The sequence below is a fragment of the Mya arenaria genome, chromosome 11 (genome assembly GCF_026914265.1).
Source record: "Mya arenaria isolate MELC-2E11 chromosome 11, ASM2691426v1".
Classification (NCBI taxonomy): domain Eukaryota; kingdom Metazoa; phylum Mollusca; class Bivalvia; order Myida; family Myidae; genus Mya; species Mya arenaria.
Window position 1 is genome coordinate 9,768,215 of NC_069132.1, and position 27,320 is coordinate 9,795,534.

Below are 27,320 nucleotides of genomic sequence, written 5' to 3' on the forward strand. Positions count from 1 at the left end.
ATGACCCATGTTCGGAAATGTCCGAGATTATATCAAGACAATCCACTGAAGTTTTTGGTCTAAAATGTTCCTCTAAAATAATACAACACCTTTTCCTGAGAACCAGATGAGCTAAAATGAAAATAATCAAAATGAAAATAATCACGATCAACTTTTTTTTATTTTGTAGAATCGAGTTTAAGTCAGTTTGTGGCTTATCAAAGTAAGATTCTCAAGCATGCTACGCTTAATTTCCCCCGCGCAACCAAACGTATAAAGGCGTATCTGAGTGTTGTTCGATGTTTTCTACGGAAATCTCTTTTCTTCTGGATACGAAATTAATTCGGGTCACCGCTGTCCGTTGGCCAGAGTAAGACTTTATTCCGTACTTCCCATCAAATGTGCTCGTTCTTTGCCAAAATAGTTTATAAACATGTACCTGATGTGAACGACGATTTCTCTATCGAATTTTACTTGCTGTGTCAATGCATACCATCATTATTGGTCACTGTGACCTTTACCATTGACCAAATGACCCCTTAAATCAATAGGGATCATCTACTGATTATGTCTAACCTCCTAGTCAAGTTTAAGGGCCATGGGTGCAGACATTGCAGAGTTTACTGTGACATTGATCTTTGACCCAATGACCCCTTAAATAAATAGGGGTCATTTACTTGTCAGGCCCAGCTTCAATGTCAAGTTTGATGGCAGGCATTGTTGAGTTATCACTGGACAAGCTTTGACAACCATTTACCATTAAAGGTCACTGTGACCTTGAACTTTGACCCGATGACCACTAAATCAATATGGGTCATCTACTGGTTAGGCCCAACCTTCATGTCATGTTTGATGACAATAGGTCTAGGAATTGTCGAGTTACCACGCGGACAAGCTTTAGTTTACCGTCGGACCGACCTACCGACCGACCGAACGACCGACATGTGCAAAGTAATATAAACCCTCTTCTTCGAAGGAAGAATAATAAAGATGAACCTTTGTAATTTATTTACAGTGCTTTTCAGAGTCTGAATGTATTCTCGGACTTGTTCGTAATCAAGGGCCCAGGAATATTTTCATTATTCTCACTTGTGGTAGGCGATTTCAGCATCTCGCTATTGTTTTTTTATATATATATTACTAAAGGACATGTAATATCATTTAAATAAATAAACGTGCAAAAAAGTATGCACACGTGACGTCATTTACGTCGTTGATATCGCATCGCAGCCCTGTGCGCACTGATGCTTGATTTGGATGGCAGAACGGGCTATATCAGTTTGAAACGGAAACTTTTTTTATTTCATTGATAAATCACTGTTTACCACCGGAAAGCATATAATGAAATTATTTGCATGTTTTTATTTAGATTATTCGTCGCTGACAGAACAGTTATGAACTGCCATTAGAAGATTTTCACATGGAAAGACATATGCAAGATAAGAAATGCGTTAACGGCATTTATATTTCCAAGCTATCCTACGAGTTTTAACAACATTAGAAACTTTAAAGTAGACTTTTCCAAATGAGAACAAAGTCCAAACACGCTTTTTCGTTTTCTGAAATCTCGATTTTCTGGTTGTGTCGAACTTTTTTCCTGGAAACAATTTCGCTTACGTCGATTTTTCTGTTTCGATTTTTTTCGCTATGTCGAAGTCAAATTTCAGTCCCTGCGGTCGAATTCCACACATATTCTGTGCCATTTATGTCGAACTGTATAACAACCTGAATGCAGAGAAAAAAATAAACATCAAAATGTCAGATGACGGACGCGGTACGAAATCCGGGAAGATATTTGGATCGTCCATATGGAGAGAGGGTTCAAAACGAAAATTTCTTTAAAACCATACAATGAGAAGTACGAAGCCATCATCGAAGTAGAGAATGGTATCAATACAAAGAAGCAGATAGCGTGCCGTTTATCATACATTATGTCGTATGTGCTTCATCGCTGTCTATTATACCATGTATGTGTTTGTTTTATATCTATGGCTGTGCCTTCAATCAACCTGAATTGCAAGTAAATAAAATCGACACAATTATTTATCTATTTTTCAACAATAAGTTCGCTGTTTTCACAACATAAATATAAAACAAGGCCGATTCAATTGCGTATGGAAATTGCCATATCTTCTGAGGTATTGTTCGTCCCTGATCTTAGCATGTTTCAAGTGCATTGACATCTCTTTCGAATGTTTCTCTGCATTGCCATCTCTTCTGAACTAATGTTCGTCCCTGATCTTCGAATGTTTCTCTGCATTGCCATCTCTTCTGGGCTAATGTTCGTCCCTGATCTTCGAATGTTTCTCTGCATTGCCATCTCTTCTGTGCTAATGTTTGTCCCTGATCTTCGAATGTTTCTCTGCATTGCCATCTCTTCTGGGCTAATGTTCGTCCCTGATCTTCAAATGTTTCTCTGCATTGCCATCTCTTCTGTGCTAATGTTTGTCCCTGGTATTCGAATGTTTCTCTGCATTGCCATCTCTTCTGGGCTAATGTTCGTCTCTGATCTTCGAATGTTTCTCTGCATTGCCATCTCTTCTGGGCTAATGTTTGTCCCTGGTCTCCGCATGTTTCTCTGCATTGCCATCTCTTCTGGGCTAATGTTTGTCCCTGATCTTCGAATGTTTATCTGCATTGCCATCTCTTATGGGCTAATGCTCGTCCCTGATCTTCGAATGTTTCAAGTGCAGCATTACAATGCCACTGATTTCAAGATGTTTAATCTCTTTATGGATTTGAATTAAATCCGTCTGCCATCATTTTTCTTCTGTTTTGTGTTAATCTGGTGTTAGTCACTCCCTCCTCGTATTAGGGTGCCACAAATGAACTTCGGATGCCAGTGTCAATAAAACAGATGAAATCTTAAAAATTCATTTCATCTAGCTTGATACTATATGCGACTTGTTTCAATCATTTTGCTAACCATTTTTTTCACTTAATTTTTGAGAAGCTTAAATAGTTTACGTATGAAACTATCCTCACACGGCACTTACAGTTCCCCTGAAATATTTTTTTTTAAAAATGATTGAGTTTGAAAATCCGGTGCCAGTGATCCGCATTTATAGAAATGTGTCGGATGCAGATCAACTGGTACAATTTGTGACGTCAGAGCACGAGCGGTATTAAGATCAATGGCGCGCGGCTATGGTTTGTATTAAAATCGGTCGGTCGGATACCGTATGATACCACTTGATTGTCAGGTTTTCGTCTAGGCTGGTAAGAAAATACCATACGATCGAAAAAATATAATAACCAATAATCGTCGCCTGGGAAACTTAAAACAATGACCGAAATGTTTGAATTCACTACGAATATGAATGAAACTTTGATTGTTACGAGAATAATGATATATTATAAATAATAAAAAAGATACGTAAAATAAATCCATATCCGCGTTAACTTGTTCTGTTATTAACCTACCTCCACATAAAAGTGCTCACAGTTGACAAGAAAATCGGCGATTTTCTTCCAGCAAATTAACAAATTTAGTTGACAAATGACTGTTTCGCTAGAACATCATCATTGATTTGTAGAAATTGAAGTGCTGGATTTGTTGTAAAAACCGATCACGTCTTATAAAGGAGTATTGTATACCAAAAACCACCAAATTTCATGAGCAAAATTGGCGCGAAAATTCGGTAGTCGAAGGTAAGGAAATTATTTCAGACATTATACAATGCTGTTTTTCTTGATTTTTTTCTGAAGTACGGCTGAAAATTTGAAATTGCGGTGGTCAACAGACGGCGGTGACGCGGACTTTCTTCTCGTTTCAGGGAGACTGGAGATTCCAGTAGAAAATATCGAACCTCGCAAAGATACGCCTATGTACGTTAGGTTGCGCCGTGATAATCTTGACGAGCGGTATCGCGGAACTTTGGTTGATGGCGAGTATCTCTCCGCGCAGCTTTTGCGGACTGTCGATCTCAATTGTTTACATTGTTTACATTGCGCGCGATTCATACGATTGTGACTTCGCCTGTAGACTATTTTAACGGAAGAGAAAGTCGAAAAACAACCATTGGTGTAAACTCAAAGGTCGGTTTAGCAAGGCTAGAAATGTGGGGCCTTATTGTAGTTGACAACAAGGCGTTACCAGGGAAGACGATAGGAAGGCCTGTTGGAGAACGATGTGCCAATATAACAGCACAGTTAAAACTACTTTGGAAATAAGTGAAAGTAAACAAAGAAGATGTAAAGACATTAAAGAGACTTCTGAAAATGGGAACACTTTTAAAACAACCAGGGACTAAAGGAGAACATCATGGGCCATGGAACTACGAGGCCACATTGCTATCTGAGGCGCTTAGCCGGCCTTCGCTTCTTCAAGACGATGGAGATGATGAGGAAGTTATCGTCTTTAAAAACGATATGGATATTGATGAACATCATGGCTATGAGAGGATCAGAGCAACTTACGATGACAAGACAAGCAAAGGTTTTGTTCCTGCAGCCCGAGTAAGTGGAAAACTTCAGTGCATGGTTGATTTTCGAAACAGAATGACACATGCTGCATGGCCATCTCAGTCAATCGCTGAAGACTTATTCAACAACGACGTTATCGTAATATGTAGATCGGCTCCATTAAATCCATCCGCAGACAAAGATTTTTGCCTTGGTTTCAACCTTTCTGAAATAAAACTGAGCAAGAATATGCCAACGGTCGCTAAGACCGTCTACATTATCATGAAATCGTACCTGAAAGATTTATTCCAAAAGCGGTTCAATGCAAGAATCGTGAAGAAGTTAGACTGAAGTCGTACCATGTGAAGGCGGCGATTTTCTGGACCCTTGAAAAGCGTGGATCTTGTACCTTTTGGACAAGGAACTCTTATTATTCAATTCTTAGGGGCATTTGGTACGTTCTGAAGAAAATCAATGACTGTTTGAAAGACCAACGCTTGTGCCACTACTTCGTCACGAACAGCAACATGTTCGACGGGTTTCAGTTTATGTGTAGTTTATTCATAGTACGATTGACAATTTACCTTCCCCTACCCTCAATCGGTATTTCCATGTGCACTTGTCCAAATGTTACATGGCCACACCTTTTTACAAACTCATATTATTCCAGTGTGGTAAAACGGTTTAGAATACAACCTACATTTTCAGCCAATGAAACTGCAGATAGGCAATTACTTAGTAGTACACTTAATCATTAAAGATGCATTCATACTCCCAAATAAGAATACCACAATCAATACAATACAATCAAGGATAAATGAATATCGAAAACAATGGTTCTTGTGAAGGATACCGTGTTGAATTTGCAAGAAAGGTGCAGAAAACACGGTATTTCAAGGTAAACTCGGTGAAGTCAAGACAATGTTTACATAAAAAAAATTTTTAAATACAACACAAAATTTAAAGCTCTATGAGCCTGATAATTTATTGTTCTTATCTTGGTTTAAGTATTTAGTAATTTAAAATTTAGAAATGACTTCATTTCAGCATGTTCAACAAATTAACAAATATTCAAAAATAAACAGTGCGTCAGTACTATACCCTTTCAAAATGTTCTATTTAACTATTTATAGTTTTTTTACATCATGATCACTGCCTATTTGCGTCATCAGGCTATTAGGTTTCAGGTCTTCTATGCTGAAAAAAACATATTTTAACCATCAAAACATATTTTAACCATCAAAATATGGAAAGATAATGTCATATACACAGCAAATCATTATAAGAAAAAAACAGAAACAATATAAATCATTGAACATCTCTCTTTAGTAACAGGTTTTTGAGAAGGCGAGAATGGGTGAAAAATGGTCTACATAGGTTTCCGCCTGTCACCAGGTTTTGGGGTCGATCCCCACTACGGGTACTTTCCGATGGCCTCTTCTGAAAACGGAATCGAGAGTGAATCTATAAGCTATAGGCTATCTTCACAAACGAACTAAAAGAAATAAGTATAAACTAAAGTAACGCAATAAGTGTCAAGTTTTAACATTGCCGGTCTCCTACAGTACACATTACAAGGAGGTTAAACTTAGCTTTTCTTCTAGGCATTATAGCGATAAACATAGAGTAAATATGGTGTAGCCTTATCGACACGAAGCCAAGAGTGAACGTCATGTGAGGTTATATTGCAATTCATACTCAATCACGACAACTGTACAGTAAAGGCGGGTGACCTACATTTACCTGAGAGAAGGATTTTAAAGAATGTATTGACTATACACACACTGCGCAGGAGAGCGTTTCATACTATTCAGTATTCACAGTGTCGCTCGTAATACCGTCGATACATGCTATACCTGCATTCCGACTCGCTAGCTGGGTTGAAGTAATGACATAAACAGAAATTTACTACAATAATCTCGGATATTCATTCACTAGTATTGATACCCACCTCTGTGTTAAATTCTGGGACTGGAGAATAACAAAATAAATCGGTAAGTGCAGTTTACTTGTTTCTGATGAATTAACTACGCTCATATCGATGTGGTTCAGGTTTAGATGTTTAAGGCGATGGCATGTGTGGAATGTGAACTTGGCTGTTACGGCAGGTCACTAAGTGTCATCCTACAACGGTTTATGAAATATGTAAGACGTATTGTTCTGAACAGAAACAAAGCTGTACCTATTCTTAATCCTATCGACATCATATCGCTAGTACAGTCAGATCAGTGCAGGGCAACCTGGCCAGGCACGTGATGTATGTGCTGTATATTTATATTAGAGCATACGTGTATACGAATTTGATCCAGAATCTTAATAATAAAGCATTGTGCAGGTCCTTAGAAACGAGAATACTTGTTCTCCGAGATATGATATAAACATCATGTGGATATTGTTCCAGTCAGTTGGTCGTGACGTCTAGTATAAACAGACATATATATGACGTTTAATTACCACTGCTAATCTTCAAGGAGACATTCAATAATGATTTTTTTTTCTGTATGCATTTGTCTTACTTTCGCCGTGACATGCCGTGACATTGTATCTTACTTTCGCCGTGACAGGCTGTGACATTGTAGCTAACTTTCATCGTGACACGCTGTGACATTGTAGCTTACTTTTACCGTGACATGTTGTGACATTGTAGCTTACTTTCACCGTGACATGCTGTGACATTGTAGCTTACTTTTACCGTAACAGGCCGTGACATTGTTGCTTACTTTCACTGTGACAGGCCGTGACATTGTAGCTTACTTCCAACGTGAAATGCCGTGACATTGTAGCTTACTTTCAACTTGACATGCTGTGACATTGTAGCTTACTTTCATCGTGACATGCTGTGACAATGTAGCATACTTTCACCGTCACAGGCCGTGACATTGTTGCTTACTTTCACCGTCACAGGCCGTGACATTGTAGGTTCATGTTGCTTTATATACAGTCAGCAGAAACCGAAACGTTTGTCAGTCTAAATGGATGTGAAGTGTATGATGCACAAGACATGTAGTTTATGAATACTATAATATTTAAAAAAAAATAATATAGTGATGGCACGGTCTTGTTTTGTTCTCATCCATTGAGTCCTAAAAGGTGGATTATGCATGACAGGAGATCATAGTCTCCATGTAACAGTAATGAAAAAACCGATCGTAATTGAACAAGATCGATATCATCCCACGCTCTGCTTCTTGGAAAACCGCTAAGTCAGCATGAAATTCCTCCATGTACAAATTATTGCCATGCTACAGTCTGGCGTGGTATGAATTAACACAGAATGACATGTATACATGTGAGCTGTATTTATCACGACTGCCTTAACATACAGTTTAGCATTGTAGGCGACCTACATTAGTAGAGTCACATACAAATCCACTTCAAGAATGAATAGTGTTCATGTAAATAAATACAAAAAACGAAATATGACAGCGGCCATGTGTGTACGACGCCTCTCGACTCTATACGTGAGAGTTCTATACTTTATGTGAGGCACGCGTCCACGTTTGACATGATGGTCAAACTGCTGGAAATATGACATGGCATGACTAGAAATCCTAGTCCAAAAATGGTTCATGTCCGGCCTGTATGTTATTTGTTCAGTACCAGTCATGGTGATGCTTCCTTTCAAACAAAACGCTGTGACCGGTCAATTTAGATACTGGTAATACTAATATAAATATTTTGTTTGATATCTCATGACTGACATATTATAATGTCCAACTTACGTGTTTTTGTCTAGTTGTGACATGCTTTCATGTCTATCTGACATGTTAAAATGTCGAACTGGCATGTAATAATGTATAACTGACTTGTAATTATGTCTATAACTGGCATGCTATAATACCTAACTGACATGCCATAATGTCTAACTGACGTGCTATAATGTCTAACTGACGTGCCATAATGTCTAACTGACGTGCCATAATGTCTAACTGACGTGCTATGATGTCTAACTGACGTGCCATAATGTCTAACTGACGTGCTATAATATCTAACTGACATGCTATAATGTCTAACTGACGTGCCATAATGTCAAACTGACGTGCTATAATGCCTAACTGACGTGCCATAATGTCTAACTGACGTGCCATAATGTCTAACTGACGTGCCATAATGTCTAACTGACATGCTATAATATCTAACTGACGTGCTATAATGCCTAACTGACGTGCCATAATGTCTAACTGACGTGCCATAATGTCTAACTGACGTGCCATAATGTCTAACTGACGTGCCATAATGTCTAACTGACGTGCCATATTGTCTAACTGACGAGCCATAATGTCTAACTGACGTGCCATAATGTCTAACTGACGTGCCATAATGTCTATGCCATAATGTCTAACTGACGTGCCATAATGTCTAACTGACGTGCCATAATGTCTAACTGACGTGTTATAATGTCTAACTGACATGCCATAATGTCTAACTGACGTGCCATAATGTCTTACTGACGTGCCATAATGTCTAACTGACGTGCCATAATGTCTTACTGACGTGCCATAATGTCTACATGATGTGCCATTATGTCTAACTGACGTGCCATAATGTCTAACTGACGTGCCATAATGTCTAACTGACGTGCCATAATGTCTAAATGATGTGCCATTATGTCTAACTGACGTGCCATAATGTCTAACTGACGTGCCATAATGTCTAACTGACGTGCCATAATGTCTAACTGACGTGCCATAATGTCTAAATGACGTGCCATAATGTCTAACTGACGTGTTATTATGTCTAACTGACATGCCATAATGCCTTACTGATGTGCTATAATGTCTAAATGACGTGTTATAATGTCTAACTGACGTGCCATAATGTCTAAATGACGTGCCATAATGTCTAACTGACGTGCCATAATGTCTTACTGACGTGCTATGATGTCTAACTGACGTGCCGTAATGTCTAACTGACGTGCCATAATGCCCTACTGACGTGCTACAATGTCTAAATGACGTGTTATAATATCTAACTGACGTGCCATAATGTCTAACTGACCTGTTATAATGTCTAACTGACGTGTTATTATGTCTAACTGACGTGTTATAATGTCTAACTGACATGCCATATTGTCTAACTGACGTGCCATAATGTCTAACTGACGTGCCATAATGTCTAACTGACGTGCCATAATGTCTAACTGACGTGCCATGATGCCTTACTGACGTGCTACAATGTCTAAATGACGTGTTATAATATCTAACTGACGTGCCATAATGTCCAACTGACGTGCCATATTGTCTAACTGACGTGCCATAATGTCTAACTGACCTGTTATAATGTCTAACTGACGTGCTACAATGTCTAAATGACGTGTTATAATGTCTAACTGACATGCCATAATGTCTAACTGACGTGCCATATTGTCTTACTGACGTGCCATAATGTCTAACTGACATGCCGTAATGTCTAACTGACGTGCCATAATGCCTTACTGACGTGCTACAATGTCTAAATGACGTGTTATAATATCTAACTGACGTGCCATAATGTCTAACTGACCTGTTATAATGTCAAACTGACATGTTATAATGTCTAACTGACGTGTTATAATGTCTAACTGACATGCCATAATGTCTAACTGACGTGCCATATTGTCTAACTGACGTGCCATAATGTCTAACTGACGTGCCATAATGTCTAACTGACGTGTTATAATGTCTTACTGACATGCCATAATGCCTTACTGACATGTCTAGCTGACATGTTATTATGTCTAACTGACATACTGTAATGTATAACTGACATTTTGTTATGTCTTACTGACGTGCTATACTGTCTGGCTGACGTGTTATTATGTCTAACTGACATATACTATTATGTCTAACTGACATGTTATTATGTTTTACTGGCGTGCCATAATGTCTAACTGACATGCTATTACTTCTAACTGACGTGTTATAATGTCTAACTGTCATATAACAGAGTCTAACTGACATGTTATAATTATGTCTCCCCCATTCATGGGGAGACCTATTGTTTTTGCCCTGTCCGTCCGTCAGTCCGTTAGTCCGTCAGTCAGTCAGTACGTCACACTTCGTTTCCGCTCAATTTCTTTAGAACACTTAGACCCAGGAAATTTATACTTGGTATGCTAGTTGGTCATGACTAGTAGATGACCCCTATTGATTTTGGAGTCACTAGGCCAAAGGTCAAGGTCACCGTGACCTTTAGGTGAAGAAACGGTTTCCGCTCAATAACTAAAGATCCTTTGGATCCAGGGACTTCATACTTGGTATGCTAGTTGTTCATGACTAGAAGATGACCCCTATTGATTTTGAGATCAAAAGGTCAAAGGTAACCTTCAGGTAAAAAACGATATCTTGGCAGTGACCTTAAAAATGGTTTCTGCTCAATAACTAAAGAAAGCTTGTACCCAGGAACTTCATACTTGATATGCTAGTTGGTCATGACTTGTAGATGACTCCTATTGATTTTAAGATCAGTAGGTCAAAGGTCAAGTTCACCCTGACCTTGAGGTGAAGAAACGGTTTCAGCTCAATAACTAAAGAACGCTTGCACCCAGGAACTTCATACTTGGTATGCTAGTTGGTCATGACTAGTAGATGAACCCGATAGATTTTGAGATCACTAGGTCAAAGGTCAAGGTCGCCGTGACCTTGAGGTGAAGAAACGGTTAATGCTCAGTAACTCATGAACGCTTGCACCCAGGAACTTCATACTTGGTATGCAAGTTGGTCATGACTGGTAGATGACCCCTATTGGGTTTTTTATCAGTCCGTTAGTCAGTCAGTCAGTCCGTCAGTCTATACGTCACACTTTGTTTCCGCTCAATAAATAAAGAACGCTTGCACCCAGGAACTTCATAGATGATCCCTGTTGATTTTGAGATCAGTAGGTCAAAGTTCGAGGTTGCCGTGACCTTGAGGTGAAGAAACGGTTACGCTCAGTACTAAAGAACACTTGCACCCAAGAACTTAATACTTAGTATGCAAGTTGGTCATGTAGATGATCCCTATTGATGTGGTGATCAGTAGGTCAAAGGTCAAGGTCACGATGACCTTGAGCTGAAAAATGGTTTCCGAACAATAATTGAATAACGCTTGCGCCCAAACTTCACTGCTGGTTCGTCTCCAGTCCAAAATTACAAATTTCATGTCCATCATTTATTTTTCTCAGCTACGACCACACAATAGGGGAGACAAGCGCTTTTTCAAAAAAGCAATCTCTAGTTTCTAACTGACATATTGTTTTGTCTAACTAATATGTTTTAATGTCTAACGTTTAATTGTCTAACTGACATGTTATAAAGACTAACTTTCATGTTGCTTTGTCTTAATGACATGTTAGAATGTCTAACTGACACGTTTTTATGTTGAACTGACATGTTGTAATGTCTAACTGTCATGTTGTAATGTCTAACTGTCATGTTGTAATGTCTAACTGTCATGTTGTAATGTCTAACTGACATGTTGTAATGTCTAACTGGCATGTTGTTTTGTCTAACTGTCATGTTATAATGTCTTACTGTCATGTTGTAATGTCTAACTGGCATGTTGTTTTGTCTAACTGTCATGTTGTAATGTCTAACTGACATGTTGTAATGTCTAACTGTCATGTTGTAATGTCTAACTGTCATGTTGTAATGTCTAACTGACATGTTGTAATGTCTAACTGACATGTTGTAATGTCTAACTGGCATGTTGTTTTGTCTAACTGTCATGTTATAATGTCTTACTGTCATGTTGTTATGTCTAACTGTCATGTTGTAATGTCTAACTGTCATGTTGTAATGTCTAACTGACATGTTGTAATGTCTAACTGTCATGTTGTAATGTCTAACTGACATGTTGTAATGTCTAACTGACATGTTGTAATGTCTAACTGTCATGTTGTAATGTCTAACTGACATGTTGTAATGTCTAACTGGCATGTTGTAATGTCTAACTGACATGGTTTCATGTCTAACTGGCATGTTGTAATGTCTAACTGTCATGTTGTAATGTCTAACTGGCATGTTATAATGTCTTACTGGCATGTTGTTTTGTCTAACTGACATGTTATAATGTCTTACTGACATGTTATAATGTCTAACTGACATGTTGTAATGTCTAACTGACATGTTGTAATGTCTAACTGTCATGTTGTAATGTCTAACTGTCATGTTGTAATGTCTAACTGACATGTTGTAATGTCTAACTGTCATGTTGTAATGTCTAACTGTCATGTTATAATTTCTAACTGTCATGTTGTAATGTCTAACTGGCATGTTATAATGTCTTACTGGCATGTTGTAATGTCTAACTGACATGTTGTAATGTCTAACTGACATGCTGTAATGTCTAACTGTTATGTTGTTATGTCTAACTGTCATGTTGTAATGTCTAACTGACATGTTGTAATGTCTAACTGGCATGTTGTTTTGTCTAACTGTCATGTTATAATGTCTTACTGACATGTTGTTTTGTCTAACTGACATGTTATAATGTCTTACTGACATGTTGTAATGTCTAACTGCCATGTTGTAATGTCTAACTGCCATGTTATAATGTCTTACTGGCATGTTGTTTTGTCTAACTGACATGTTATAATGTCTTACTGACATGTTGTAATGTATAACTGTCATGTTATAATGTCTTACTGGCATGTTGTTTTGTCTAACTGCCATGTTATAATGTCTTACTGACATGTTGTTTTGTCTAACTGCCATGTTATAATGTCTTACTGGCATGTTGTAATGTCTTACTGACATGTTGTAATGTCTAACTGACATGTTATAATGTCTTACTGACATGTTGTAATGTCTAACTGCCATGTTGTAATGTCTAACTGCCATGTTATAATGTCTTACTGGCATGTTGTTTTGTCTAACTGACATGTTATAATGTCTTACTGACATGTTGTAATGTATAACTGTCATGTTATAATGTCTTACTGACATGTTGTTTTGTCTAACTGACATGTTATAATGTCTTACTGGCATGTTGTTTTGTCTAACTGCCATGTTATAATGTCTTACTGGCATGTTGTTTTGTCTAACTGCCATGTTATAATGTCTAACTGACATGTTATAATGTCTTACTGGCATGTTGTTTTGTCTAACTGCCATGTTATAATGTCTACCTGACACGTTTTAATGTTTTACTGACATGTTATTATGCCATAAAGTCTACTTGACATGTTGTTTTGTCTATCTGACATGTAATTATGTAGACATTTATATAGACATTACTTAAACATAAAAGTTCGTTTAATTTACATGTTATAGCGTCTAAATGGCATGGATTAAGCGATGCCTAAACTACATAATTGTGAGATCTTGAACTTAATTGATTATGTGCAGCCTGTTTTATTATCTGGAAACGAGCATGGAAATGGCTTCCTCTTCATGAATTATTCCAATGTCTTCCGAGGCTTTGAAGTTGTGGTCTTTGACTGATTTATAATTGCTTACCATGATAACTAAGAACATATGTCAATGACGTCAGGAGTCAAAATGTATTACCAATATCACAGTTTAGTATAGTCGACAGTATAAAAGCAGGTTTAGAATATTGAAATGCAATTCATTGTATGTATACCCCCTGTTAACTAATTAGCTTCGTTTTTACCAAATCAAATCATTATACAACACATCTTTGTTTCTTTTTAGGACCAGCCTATCAGCTATCAACATGAAGAAATACGTTGTATGCAAGGTATGTGTTGACTTTTGAAAGATGAACAACTGCAGACGATCCATTTCGCTCAACTCTATTAAGTTACCTCCCTTACACCATGCACTTAAGAGTTGGCATGCCCGCATACGTTACTAGCGATCATGCACTATTTGATCTGGAGTTTTGGCCCCTTGACGACATTCACTGTGTTCGCTGTCATTTTGAATTTAATCGATTTAACCGTTTATGCTTTTTATGCCCCCTTTTGAAAAAAGTGGGGTATATTGTTTTGCACATGTCGGTCGGTCTGTCTGTCTGTCTGTCTGTCTGTCGGTCGGTCGGAATACCAAATGGTTTCCGATCAATAACTTGAGAACGCTTTGACCGAGGGACCTCATACTTGGTATGTGTATTGGTCATCACCAGCAGATGAACCCTATTGATTTTGAGGTCAGTGGGTCAAAGGTCAAGGTCAGTGTGACCTTTACATGAAAAACGGTTTCCGATCAATAACTTGAGAACGCTTTGACCCAGGAACCTCATACTTGGTATGTGTATTGGTCATCACCAGCAGATGAACCCTATTGATTTTGAGGTCAGTGGGTCAAAGGTCAAGGTCAGTGTGACCTTTACATGAAAAACGGTTTCCGATCAATAACTTGAGAACGCTTTGACCCAGGAACCTCATACTTGGTAGGTGTATTGGTCATGACCAGCAGATGAACCCTATTGATTTTGAGGTCAGTGGGTCAAAGGTCAAGGTCAGTGTGACGTTAACATGAAAAACGGTTTCCGATCAATAACTTGAGAACGCTTTGACCCAGGGACCTCATACTAGGTAGGCTTATTGGTCATGACCAGCAGATGAACCCTATTGATTTTGAGGTCAGTGGGTCAAAGGTCAAGGTCAGTGTGACTGTAAGCTGAAAAAAGGTTTTCTGATTGTCCATATTTTATTTTCTTATATAGTAGACAGTAGAAATTTATATGTCACTAAATGCATGAGTTGAAGTATCAGTTTTCAGTGAACATCTAGTTTAATTATGCCCCCCTTCGAAGCAGAGGGGTTATATAATTGCTTTGCACATGTCGGTCGGTCTGTTGGAAGACCAAAGCTTGTCCGAGTGATAACTCAACAATTCCCGGACCTATGGTCATCAAACTTGACATGAAGATTAGGTATGACCAGTAGATGACCTGCCTCATATGCATCCAATGACAAATCAGCTGTCATTTCAGTCCATGCATATTTCATTCAATTGTCCAAATATTTCTGGCAACTTGGCGCTCAGGGGGCATAATGTTTGACAAACATCTCTTGTTTAATTTAGCATTTCCTATCTTATATTTGAAGGGTATCGTTCACGTCTAGTAGGTTAATACAGATCGGACAAATGACTGGATTTATGACCCTTAAATCTTAAAACCTGTCCATGCCTTTGGGGATAGTGTATGTATGTGTTAAATAAAATATGGATCATCTAACTTTATCAAGTTCATAAGGCAAATAAATGTATCGCTCCGATAGCACCAATCCTCCCCTAGTTAATATATGATTCGACAGGTTCCGTTACAAAGGAGGGACACTCGAAGTAGGCAACATAATACAACATAAGCAAATAATGGTTGACGAATTCGAAAATGTCAATTTTCCAAGGTACATATATTAAGTTAAGGATGTTATCGTCACTTTGCAAAAGTTAATTTATGAAACTCATTTAAAGAATGAAATAAAACACTGAAGCCATTTAAATATGATGATTGAGATCAGATCAATTTCGCTACAAGAAGCAGCAGATGAAAAGGGCATCATTCATTTGTTAGGATATCTTATTTAATTTATACATATACATTGTTTTATACAATTGCATATCATTCAGCATTTGTTGTGAGGAATTGTGGCCATTTGTGTTTATGCACGTCTTTGGCCACGTGGGCCTATGACTCTCTGTTAAATGAATGTTATGTTCTGTTCATGTTAACAATGAAAGTAAATACATTCAGCTATGCAGTAAGGCCCACAACTCTGGTTTAACCAAATTTCGTCGAGATCGCGTCTGAGAAGGTCGTTCAAAAACTTATTAACCTTTGCCGTTAAGACAGGCAACTTCATAAAAAAACGCGTATGTCACGAAGAATGAAGTTTAACATAAATAAAAAAAACGCATGAGATCTTTTTCCGTTCTAAATGTCGAATTGTGCATTTCGTATGGAGATTAACTTTTCAGAATGTGTTTCATTCTTGTCGCTTTATTTTGCAACTTTCGTTCAACTCCGTAGCTATGGTTTACGGTACAAGAAGTGTATCTACTAGAGTTGCCTTCACGTTCACACTTGTTTTCATTGACAATACGCGCATATCTAGCATTATAGAATACTGGATTATACAATACATGTAGGCTATTTGTATGTTCGAAGTAAAAGTTTGTAGCTTTTTACTTGGTTTTATATGTAGAATATTCTCTAGAGCATTTTGTCACGCATGCATGGTGGATATAGTATATTGAATATATTTAGGAGTAGATTAAGTTTTATATCGATACAGTGATCCTGATAAATCGTATTTGTTTAAGCTCATATCGTCTGTTGTAACACGTAATGTGTTTTATGTAAACAACTTTTATAGGTTCTGTCTATGTCATATATAAGACGGAAATACACGAAAGAATGTAATGTATCAAGGTCCATTACTCTAGCTGAACCAAGCTCCAGATTATTCCCCTTAATTGGCTGAAAGGCGTTGTCGTCCACAACTTTAAACGATCTAAATTATATGAATTTTGCTGGAGTTTTAGCGATAGGTCTAGTTTTGCCTTGTCAGAGTAGGTCTCGTGTTTCGGTTATATTCCGTCACGGGTCGGAAATATAGGAACCATGCAGCATATGTCAAAAAGTATCAAATATACTCTCATCAAAAATGACGACAAGATAATCTAGAAAAAATTCTAGTACGGCATATGAAAAAGAAACATGTGAAAAAAAATCAAAATTGTTTGTAAGGCATAAATTTGATTTAAGATCAAAAGCTAAACGCTGGCGTGTCACTTTAATGCTAGACATACTTGAGTTACCACTGTTTGCAGATGAGCTTACTATTTCAAGGTTTTGTTGCATTCAATGGTTGTGGCTTTGAATTTTAAATCAAAACATTGCAGTGCATCACATGTTATCTGTCAATCGACTTTACACATTAAAGAAAGCCGCCTGCCACCTTCAACGATTCAGCGTACATGTATTTCCATATCAAAGTCGAACTTGCTACTAAGGCGCGGGCTCGTACACCTGAGAACGATCCATACAAAAAGAGTTTGCATTGGTTTTGCATCAACCGAGCAGTATGTTCTGGGCATTTAATAGAGCGTAATTTTGGCGTTCGAACTCGCTTTAGGGGCGCTGCAAAATGTCTCTTCGTCGCAAAAAGTCGCTAAGTTCATTTGCAAACAATAATAAGACTCTTTGAATTATCAAGTGATGCAATTTATACAAAAAAAGAAAACACACCATAAAGTGGCTGGGCATATACACGCAGAAAATATATGGAACCTAAATCTGCTAAAGGTTATAGATGGAAGAATGTTTTTGTAAAAGAAAAATCATTTCGAATGTATTTCACTAACCACCATCCTGATAGTTAGTTAGATTGGATAAATTTGTTCACTTATAAGCTGCTCACTGATAAGTTAAAGAACGCTGTCGGCTTAAATTTAGAGGCATTAATATAAATTATAACTTTGATTTTAAACCATTCAAAGTTACTTCATGTGAGGATTGTATTATCAAATATGGGCTTACCGAGCTAATTGACGTTCCTAGTAGGGTAACAGATACACCAGCTTCCAGTATCGATCATGAATATACGAACACAATGGATCGAGTATGTGAAGTGTTAATTCCCATTTAAGGACTTGTATAAGTGACCACTTTTCTGTCTGTTTCACTGGAGCGGCTCAGTCACAATAGTTTAAATAGAAAACTCATCAACATCATACATTAAAATATAGAGTATTCAGAAAGTTAAGTGATTTAAATATGACGTAAGTTTTCATGAAACACATATCAACATCATACATACAAATATACAGCCTTCAAAACGTTCAGTGAATTAAATATGACGTTGAATAAATGGACACTTTATATAAGCGAACAATACGAATATTGATGCAAGACATCAAAGACGATATTTCGAATGAAGGAACATAATGTTATAGCTGATAAGGGTAGTTGATGACAGGCTTGATGGAATTGATATCGGTGACGATGCTCAGCTTCGGGAAATAGTTCATTGAGATAATGTTTCTTGTTAAGGTATACCCGACTTTAAATAAAGATTCTTGAATCGTGTATCTTGCTCGTGCCCGCTTTCTTGAAAGCGTAGTGGAAAAGAACCATAACTGTATTCCAGAGTTTTTGCCCCGAGTTACTTTTCCTTGTAATCATACCTCTCTTTCGGTTTATCGCAAGGCTATTGCCCTTTGTTACTACTTCCTAGTCCGAAGCATAACTTAAAAACTACTTGGTTGAATTTTACTTATCTTGTCAGCAGCGTAACTCTTAAATTTCTGAATGGATTTTAAATTTAACAACACACTTTGGTTGATAAAGGAAAATGCAGTGTTCAATAACCTCGGAGTTGAGGCCTGTTTTCAAGGAAATAGTTTGCCATTCCTGTGCCCATGCGCCATTCGCGGATATTCGTCACTCGTGTGACAGCTCTAGTTTTAACTGCAATTTTAAAACAATTAAGGGTGTCTATAGTTTGAACGTCAAAGTTGTCCGATAGACAGCATCGGTGAAATTCAAAAGTCCTTCACATCTGAATCATGTATTGTAAGAATGCCTATCCGGTTTAAGAAAAGCTCTTCCATAGACCAGGAAGCCACTGCAAAGAGCGGAAATGATCTACACCTTATGAGATCTGGGTTCTAGATTTAAAACAATTCAAATCAATTGATTCTGCGTTATTTGCAGTTTATCTTTTAATCTTATTTTTTCTTGAAGAGTTAGTAACGCTTTTAGCCATAAAACATCAATTTTCGAGTGTAAGTATTCAAAACTGCGTTTAATATATTAATAGCAGTTTTATTTCATGGGTTTTTAGACATTAACGCAAAATTTGGCTCATTCCAAAACAAAAAAATAAAACGTTGTCAAAACGGTCAATCTGTGAGAGTGCAGCTTTAATAACAGATGGTGCCATACTTTCACTTGTTAAATGCCGATCTAAGGTTTCACCGAGATACTGAACATATGATGTTGACTGTATTGGGAACAAATAAGCAATCACATGCTGCAAAAAATGTTATTTTTAACCGTACCAAATTTTTATCACATGAATTGTTTGAATAAAACCGTTGCAAATATCAGGCATCTGAATCTGATACGCAGATATATGAACCATTACACTACGCCGACTTACATGCGAGACTTCATTTACGATATATAGCAATACAAAATATCAATTAAGATCGTCTTCAAGGCAAGATATCGCTCATATACAGTAAAAATCACAATACAAAAGAACACTCATTTGCATACCGCAGTGGAAAGGTTTGATTCAGAACTTATAAATAAATCTAAATCTGAAACGACGTATACAGCCCGTTGTAAGGTATTATTTTAAAACTTCAATTGTAGGGCAGTAGTGAACCTTTAAATGTATTTTTGTGTAATTCCTATTTACATATAATCATATTAATTTATATACCTAATGTTTTACATTTGTCGAGATTCTGTTATTTCTTTATGCCTGACTATCTTACTTTATCATTTTAGCTCGACTGTTCGAATTATAAGGGGAGCTAAACTACTCGCCCCCGTGTCGGCGTCGGCGTCACACCTTGGTTAAGGTTTTGAAAGTAACCACGTTTGAAACATTAGCTCAGCAATATTTCACGTATCACAATGAAACTTTAGACAAGTGTTTCTATCTTTAAGGGTTTGCACGTAAACTAATTTTATTAAAATGGTATATGCATGATTACCAAAACTTTGCAATACTTAAAAACTTAAAAGCGGCGAAATAGTGCAGCGCAGTGTCTCTGTGCTCTTGTTACTCTCAAACTGAGAGTCTCCATGTATTCTTAACAATCCATTCTCAATCATCAGAGGTTTGATAATGATAAATCTAACATGTGGTACGCATAGCACCATCACTCTGGTGTACGAGAATGTAACAATATTAATTATTGATAACAAGATTGTAACCTTGAAATTAATGGCTGAAAACGCCAAAATATTAAATGATTTGTGAATGCTAAAAGATTTACTGTGATCTGCTACTGTCGCATATGGTAGAAATAATGAGTTTTCTTTACCTTTTTTCAACTAAAACTCGGTATCCTTCATAACAACCATTGTTTTCGACATTTATTCATCATATTGGTATATTAAAACAATTGTATTAATTGTGGTAAACCTTATTTGGGAGTAAGAGTGCATCTTTAAGTTTTTGTCAAATGGAAGCATTAATAAGTACTGTTCTAACGTTTATATGTGTTCGTTTATTATGTTGTAATATGTAAACCCATTTGAATTGACATTATGTCAAACTTTACAGTTCTACAATAGATCTTTTAACTTTATTTCGTCTGTGGGTGCTATTTCTTTTTGCTCATGTTTATTAAAAATTGGTTATTATTGCGTTATTCATTGTAAAAGGGGTGTGTGCTGAGTACGTAGAAATGGTAATGCTTTTGTCTGAATGTGTTGCCTTGTTTAAATAAAATTATTTATATATGGTTTGCAACTTCATCCTAGTGGCATTCGCGGTGAATAAGCAGTGCCGCTGTCACAGTTTCGCAGTGTGCAAATTTCCACAACAATGTAAAATGTGTTATAATATCGACATAGGTAGACGTATTTCATGTAACTGATACATAAGTATATCTGCTCTAAACTTCTAAATGATAAATTAAAATGTAGCCTAGAGGGGGTCACCCCAACATGTTGCTCAAGTTGAACAAGCGGGATAGACAAGTACGTTCAAACAGCATGCATTGTACTGCAATGCACTATCATGTATATGTACATATGTGGACCTACAGCCAGACCAAACGGCTGCTCTTTACTTTGCACTGTATTAGGAACAATTCACCGCCCTCCTCTTTCCATACCGATACAAGCAATCCTGCCTTTATCTCCTGACGGTCGTGAAGTAAACCTGGAAAAATAATTGAGTCCGGGGCGGGGATCGAACCCATGCCCGCTGGAACACAAGCAGCCGTGGAGCTCTACCGAGTGTTAGAATCAGTTGTGGACTAGAGCCCCACGGGCCTCTTCCAGGATCCGGGTTTACCTAAAATACAGTACTGTAGACTATGCACTTGCATTTTTATAATATAAGTATCAAAAACATACTCACGCCACATCTGTTCATGGTTGAGAAGAAATTTGTTTAAAGATGCTTCATTATGATCCGTCCTGGAACGGCAGTGTACACATGTATTGTACAAGAAAAAGGCTAGATGTAGATCACTAGATCTAACAAATATACTGTACATGGCAACAAAACATCACAAACATTCCATTATTGAAATAACTTAGAGTATTTCATTGAAGTCATTCAGTTTTACCACTGTATTGTCAAAACATAGCAGTAAATCACTAATATACAATTATCATCTACCCGAGTAGTAAAATTCATTCATAACAAAAGTCGTAGTATTTTGCTTGTAATTTGTTTACTATTAATCCACGGAAGTACTTATTGCGCATGCCGATTGTCGTCACTAAAATATACCGTCCAATAAACAAACAGTATGTAAATAGCTCTTGAACGTCATGACAACATTGCCTTATATGGGAGGTCATGTGATCGGAAAAGGCAGTCGGATGATCTCATGCTACTAAAAATAGTAACAGTGACTCACTCCAAGGTATAAGTCATTTTGTATAAAGAGTAGTGTAGGTATCTTCCATGTTAAAGCGTTGTGACTCATCTAAGGAAACGGAGCTCTGAATTTGACGAATTCTAGGACTTTTAGACTTTGAACATTCTGTTAAGAAGCGTTGTACTCGATTTTAATATTCACTGACAATAATGTACACGGAAATGGAAGGAGAATCGAAATACCATGTGGCCAACATTCTGTCCGGCATGGCGAATGTCGGACATTCGGCGGTGGAAGTGTCAACTGTAAGATTGATTTTGTCGCTGCATTTTGTTAATTTTTGTGACATTTGATAACTTTTCGTTCTAGCATTGCAACATAAATGTTTCTGATATGTTATTAATCTATACCATCATTTAACTTAAACTTTTTATTCATCAAGCGGCAATTTTTCTTTGTTCCTTTGTCAACTTGAATCGTTTATGTTATATTTCCGCCACCGCTTTCGTAGATTGTTGACATGAAAGTAGGTCAGTTAAGTGTATTGGTTGAGTAGACATGCGATGACATCACCGGTACATGTATACATATCTTGACTAACCTGGGACATGCTTCTCATAATCCTCATTCCCACTGCAAACATTAGTGTGACAAGACGTATCAAAGATAACAAGTGGTTGTTTAATTGAATAATAATTGATTAAATAAATAACAAATTATGATGTGGAATTATTCATGTAGGGTTAGTGTTGTTAAAAATTATTATTTCAAGAAATAGATTATGCGTATTAGACTGTAAATTATGATATAAAAAAATACATTTTTATAAGGATTAATTAAGAAGTTATAGGTACCAGGTAGTAATTTTATAAGGCTAAAGTAGTCTGTTGATGCTATTTTGAAGCATGCAAACTTTTAAATGTTTACATTAAATAACAAATATATTTATATCTCAAGTTAAAAGAGTACATATTCAATTGTGCTCCGTGTATCTAAATTTTCAATTATATATTTTTCAAATATTTTTTGAATTTACAACTTGGTCACCTCGACAAATCAGACAAGCATTGGCACCTGTGTGCAGCGGTCTTGTTTTTCTATGATATGCAGTTATGTTTGATTTATTTTAAAAATGTGCATGTATTCAAAATATATTTATTTTCTATTTGCAGTATGCAACCCCAACCTCTGTCTATGGTAATGGTAATGGGCTGAGCACGACCAACACGCTGACACCGACCACCCTGAGCAACTTGGAGCAGACTTTCATTGAGTTGCAGTCAGTTCCCCCGCGGACGAGCCAGCCAAGCTCACTCACACAGAGTGGGTTCGTTCCACCAATAGTTCATTCTGCACTGCCTGTAAGGTATTCACCTTCAGTCCATGATGACTACTACAGCGACTCTGGTAGCAGCAACAGCAATGATGACTATCTCCCATCCCAGCCGAAAAAGATCAAGATTGGGGACAAGACGACTACCATCATGTCAAAGCAAGAGATTGAGAATCCATTGCGGAAAACTCACAGGCGTCAGATTAGAGATGAAGAGGTGAGGCAGTTTTCTATGACTTTCACTTCTATATTATGGAGTGTTTAATTAATTTCATTTATAGCAAATGGTAGAGTGTCATTTTATCAGTGAATTAAAAGTGATATTTCACTATTTCAAACAGTGAAATAGCATTTTGATATTTTTCACTGTTTTGAAATTAAAGCCCTCTCTCTCAAACGGCTGAGACACAAGTCAAAGATGTATTTTCCAAAATGACATCAAATTAGCATATAATGTTGTGGGCTTTTCTGAGAAACTCCTATGGAGTGTCATTTTTTGTCCTTTGAGGCATAGCATAAAAAGAGAAATTGTTGGTTTATGTGTAGATCACAACAGATTTCACCTCATGAACACCATAAGTCAATATTTCACTCATGGCTAAACCATCTGTGAAATATACCTTTTGGTGCCTGCTCACTCTGTGAAATATATTATGATCTTACACCAAAACAAATTATTCTCCATATAAAGCATAAGTATTTTAGGTAAGCCATCTATCATTATGCATTGCTACCAATGATAATTTGGTGGATTCAAAATTTATAAACAAATTGAATCAGTGACTGAGCTAAGACATTATTCAACATTTTAGAAATCCTTTCATGAATATGCGCTCACATTATTTATATACAACCACAAAATATTTATTTTCTTCGATCAGAGTAAACCATCAATATAATCAGTGGACATTTAACCACCAATATTGGTTGTTTAAGTGATTAATCAACTGAATATGTCATTTGTAGCAATTTAGACACATTTCTGACATTCCATTGCCATTTGTAATACTATTTTGTAAACAGAAAGTTAAAATATGTTAATCATTCATATTACATGTGCTATTTTTTTAAGAGAATAAAAACATTTGATACATTTTGAATTTAGCTTTTCATCTTTTTGAAGTAGATCTAGTTCTACCCCGCTATATTTTATCAAACAGTTGTGATCAGTGATTCGTGCACTGTCCCATTTAAGTTGAAAATTGTCAACCTTGGCAGTTTACCTGGGTGACTCATACTTACTGCTTGATAGATTACAACATGCTGGACTATAAATAGACACCTTAAACCCATAGCACGGCTTTGATGTAATGTGTTTATGAATACAAATGCTTAAGGAAAGGGAATAACTCAGCTTTAATTGATAATAATTGGCCATTGGCATTAAGGAATTGTTGTTCATTGAAGTCATTTCAATAATGCCTATATAATAAGAATAAAAATAAGTTTTGTGTTTTAAATGTTATAATTTATTTGTCAGCTCATAAAAACAATTTTATATATTTCCAGATCTCTGTTGAAGAAGCCGCTCGCCGTAACATGAGACGGGAACGAAACAAGGTTGCCGCTGCCAAATGTCGGCAACGTAGAGTGGACCACACAAACATACTGCTGAATGTAAGTGTTGTTTGTTACGAATCCAAGCTTGCACTTCGACCATCACAAAACTCGAGTGTCTTGTTTTATCAGATCACCCCATCTGTGTCATAAGTGATATGGTGTATTGTTGTATTCAAGTGATTTGCCCTAAAATTTAGTATATTAGGAAATTATGGATATGAGGCAAGTGAACATGTAAATGATCACATTATTATTTTCATGATGAAATGTTGTTTAACAGATACCTCAATATGTCATTCAATTTTGTACTAATTCTTCACCCTTCAAAACCAAATTGTCAGATTTTGTTATTGTTTCAACTTTTTCCCATGTAGACAGTTGTTTGTTTTTATTTATTTATTTGTTGTCTTATGCCATCTTTTTCACATATTTTTCTATAACAGGAGACTGAAAAGCTTGAGCAGGATCAGCAGCAGATTGAGGCAGAGATCCAGTCTCTCCAGCAACAGAAAGAACAGCTTGAGTTCATTCTGCAAGCCCACTCCCCGATCTGCAAGGTCAATGGGGCTGCACTCAAGATCAAGAAGGAGGTTCAAATGTCTGAGGTGCCGGAAAACCTCACTGTTTCTAAAAAGATCCCTGCCACGTCCGCTCCAACACTGTCTTCCCGGCCTTCCACTCTGCCACTGATAAATCGAAACCTTAAATCAGAGTTTGGTTCAGCCGGTATGAGCATAACAACCCCATCCAGTGGGTTCTACAGCATGTCCCTGGATACTATGGTTGACCACACCGGACTGACTCCACTGACTGGCAACATGGGGCACACCGGCCTCACCCCCCTCACCGGCATGCCACAATCGTGTAGTACTGAGGTCTCAAAAAAGTCTTCAACTTCTAGTGAAAACTCTGATGGAATGAAAACTCCTTCCAACCTTATCACTTTATAGTCAGTGTGCTTGGCTTAGACTTGTGGTAGCTGTTTTCAATGCAATAATGACATTTCACGTACATGCCTACAAAAACATTCTGCTGAAAGATTTGATGCATAACTTTAACTTACTACACACTGTTTCAAAGATCTTACCAAAAGTGCATAAATGGAAAATATGATCTGAGTTTTTTCCCCACATGCATCATGTATTCAAGATCCATGTGGATATTCCATTATTGCTATTGTACAGTACATCTTTCTGTATCATGTCAATTGTTTCATTCGCTTGATTTTTTATTTTGCTGCTGGACAGTATTTCATTGTTTAAATTATACCTTTCATTATTATGTAACAATGGTGATTTTTTGTTTGCAAACTTTTGATTTGGTTCTTTCGTTGTATCTGTAATTGGAATTAAATTAAATTGTCATTTACTGGTACCAATTTATAATAATATAAACTGTACTGTCAAAGTAAGCTTTATAATTTGTTCTTAATTACATGTAACATATGGTCAGTAGAATCATTTATATTGTCTGAATTTGGTCGTATATTAGTGTGTTTCTGAAAGACATACATTTGTAAAATTTGCATAAATATTAATGTTCATAGCGTTGTTAAATGTGACATGACATTATAATTATGTTCGATTTACAGCAGCCTTTGTTAAAGTGACCCCCCAGTGGCAGTGCCAGGGTTTAAATAATGAGGGTCTCCTTAACAATGGCTCACAGTTGCTAGGAGGGAATGTAGAGGAGGCTTTATAGGTTAAACATGCGCTTTTGACCATGTTGAAAGTTTCTTATGTTCTGTCATGGTGTTGTCAGGGCTTAGTTTGCTATTAGCTATGAGCAATGATATTGATAGCTACCTGGAGCTAAGTGTTAAAGAAGCTAGAGTAAGTGTTGTTTTATCTGCTTGCACTTATTATTGTAATCAATGAAGATTCGCTTTGTATGCATATTTGTTCTGTTAAAATATATAAAATGTAAAACATACAGACACTTGTTTTATCTTTTGTAATTATTGGACAGAAGACGGTGGTTATTTACTGTGGACAAGACTGTAGTATAGGTGTTATTTATGTAGAATGGCGCGGACTTCACCGAATAAAATGATTATGTTAATAACCAAGAAGTGAACGGATTACTCTATAAAGAAGAACATTTTGGTTAATTAATTTTATGACAATTGTAATAATGAGGTTAAAGAGACAAGATCAACTTATTTTATTGTTAGAAGGTTACTTGCAGCATGATTTCGAGTAAAATTGAAATTGGTGCGTTTGGTATTTGTTACAATTGGCCATGGATGCTGCGAATGTTCTACTATTTTTCTACCTCGATTGAGATTTAACCTTTATATTAACTAGCTATGTGTTTATTCACGTTGCAGATAATACACATTTTAGTAAGAATATATTACTAAGTAGATCGTTCATTTTCATGACCAGGCGTTTTGGCACGAGTTACCGTGCGGTGCAGTATGAATCACGCGCGTTATTCAGCGGCGTGTGTCACCCGCCTCCGCAGTCGAAGAGTGTAAAGACTTGCTTGGTTTGAACCTGCACGGCTGTCACTAAATTTGTCTCGAAATCTTAGTTTATATTTGTATTTTGCGTGCTTCGTATATATAAAAGATAAAAAAATATATTGTAGATC

At 36.8% G+C, this 27,320-nt stretch overlaps 1 protein-coding gene across 3 annotated transcripts; it reads left to right on the forward strand.

The window, feature by feature from the left end:
* The first annotated feature begins 6,194 nt into the window (after window positions 1-6,194).
* LOC128209195 (fos-related antigen 1-like) lies at window positions 6,195-26,657 on the forward strand. Of its 3 annotated transcripts, XM_052913121.1 has the most exons (5): window positions 6,195-6,377; window positions 13,997-14,042; window positions 23,005-23,382; window positions 24,675-24,782; window positions 25,169-26,657. In XM_052913121.1, the coding sequence occupies exons 2-5, from the start codon at window positions 14,019-14,021 to the stop codon at window positions 25,673-25,675; spliced, it is 1,017 nt and encodes a 338-aa protein (XP_052769081.1). In that variant the 5' UTR covers window positions 6,195-6,377; window positions 13,997-14,018; the 3' UTR covers window positions 25,676-26,657. The 3 variants fall into 3 exon arrangements, with proteins under 3 accessions (XP_052769081.1, XP_052769080.1, XP_052769083.1); XM_052913120.1 differs by lacking the exons at window positions 6,195-6,377; window positions 13,997-14,042 and adding an exon at window positions 21,907-22,137; XM_052913123.1 differs by lacking the exons at window positions 6,195-6,377; window positions 13,997-14,042 and adding an exon at window positions 22,170-22,574.
* Window positions 26,658-27,320: the final 663 nt, after the last annotated feature.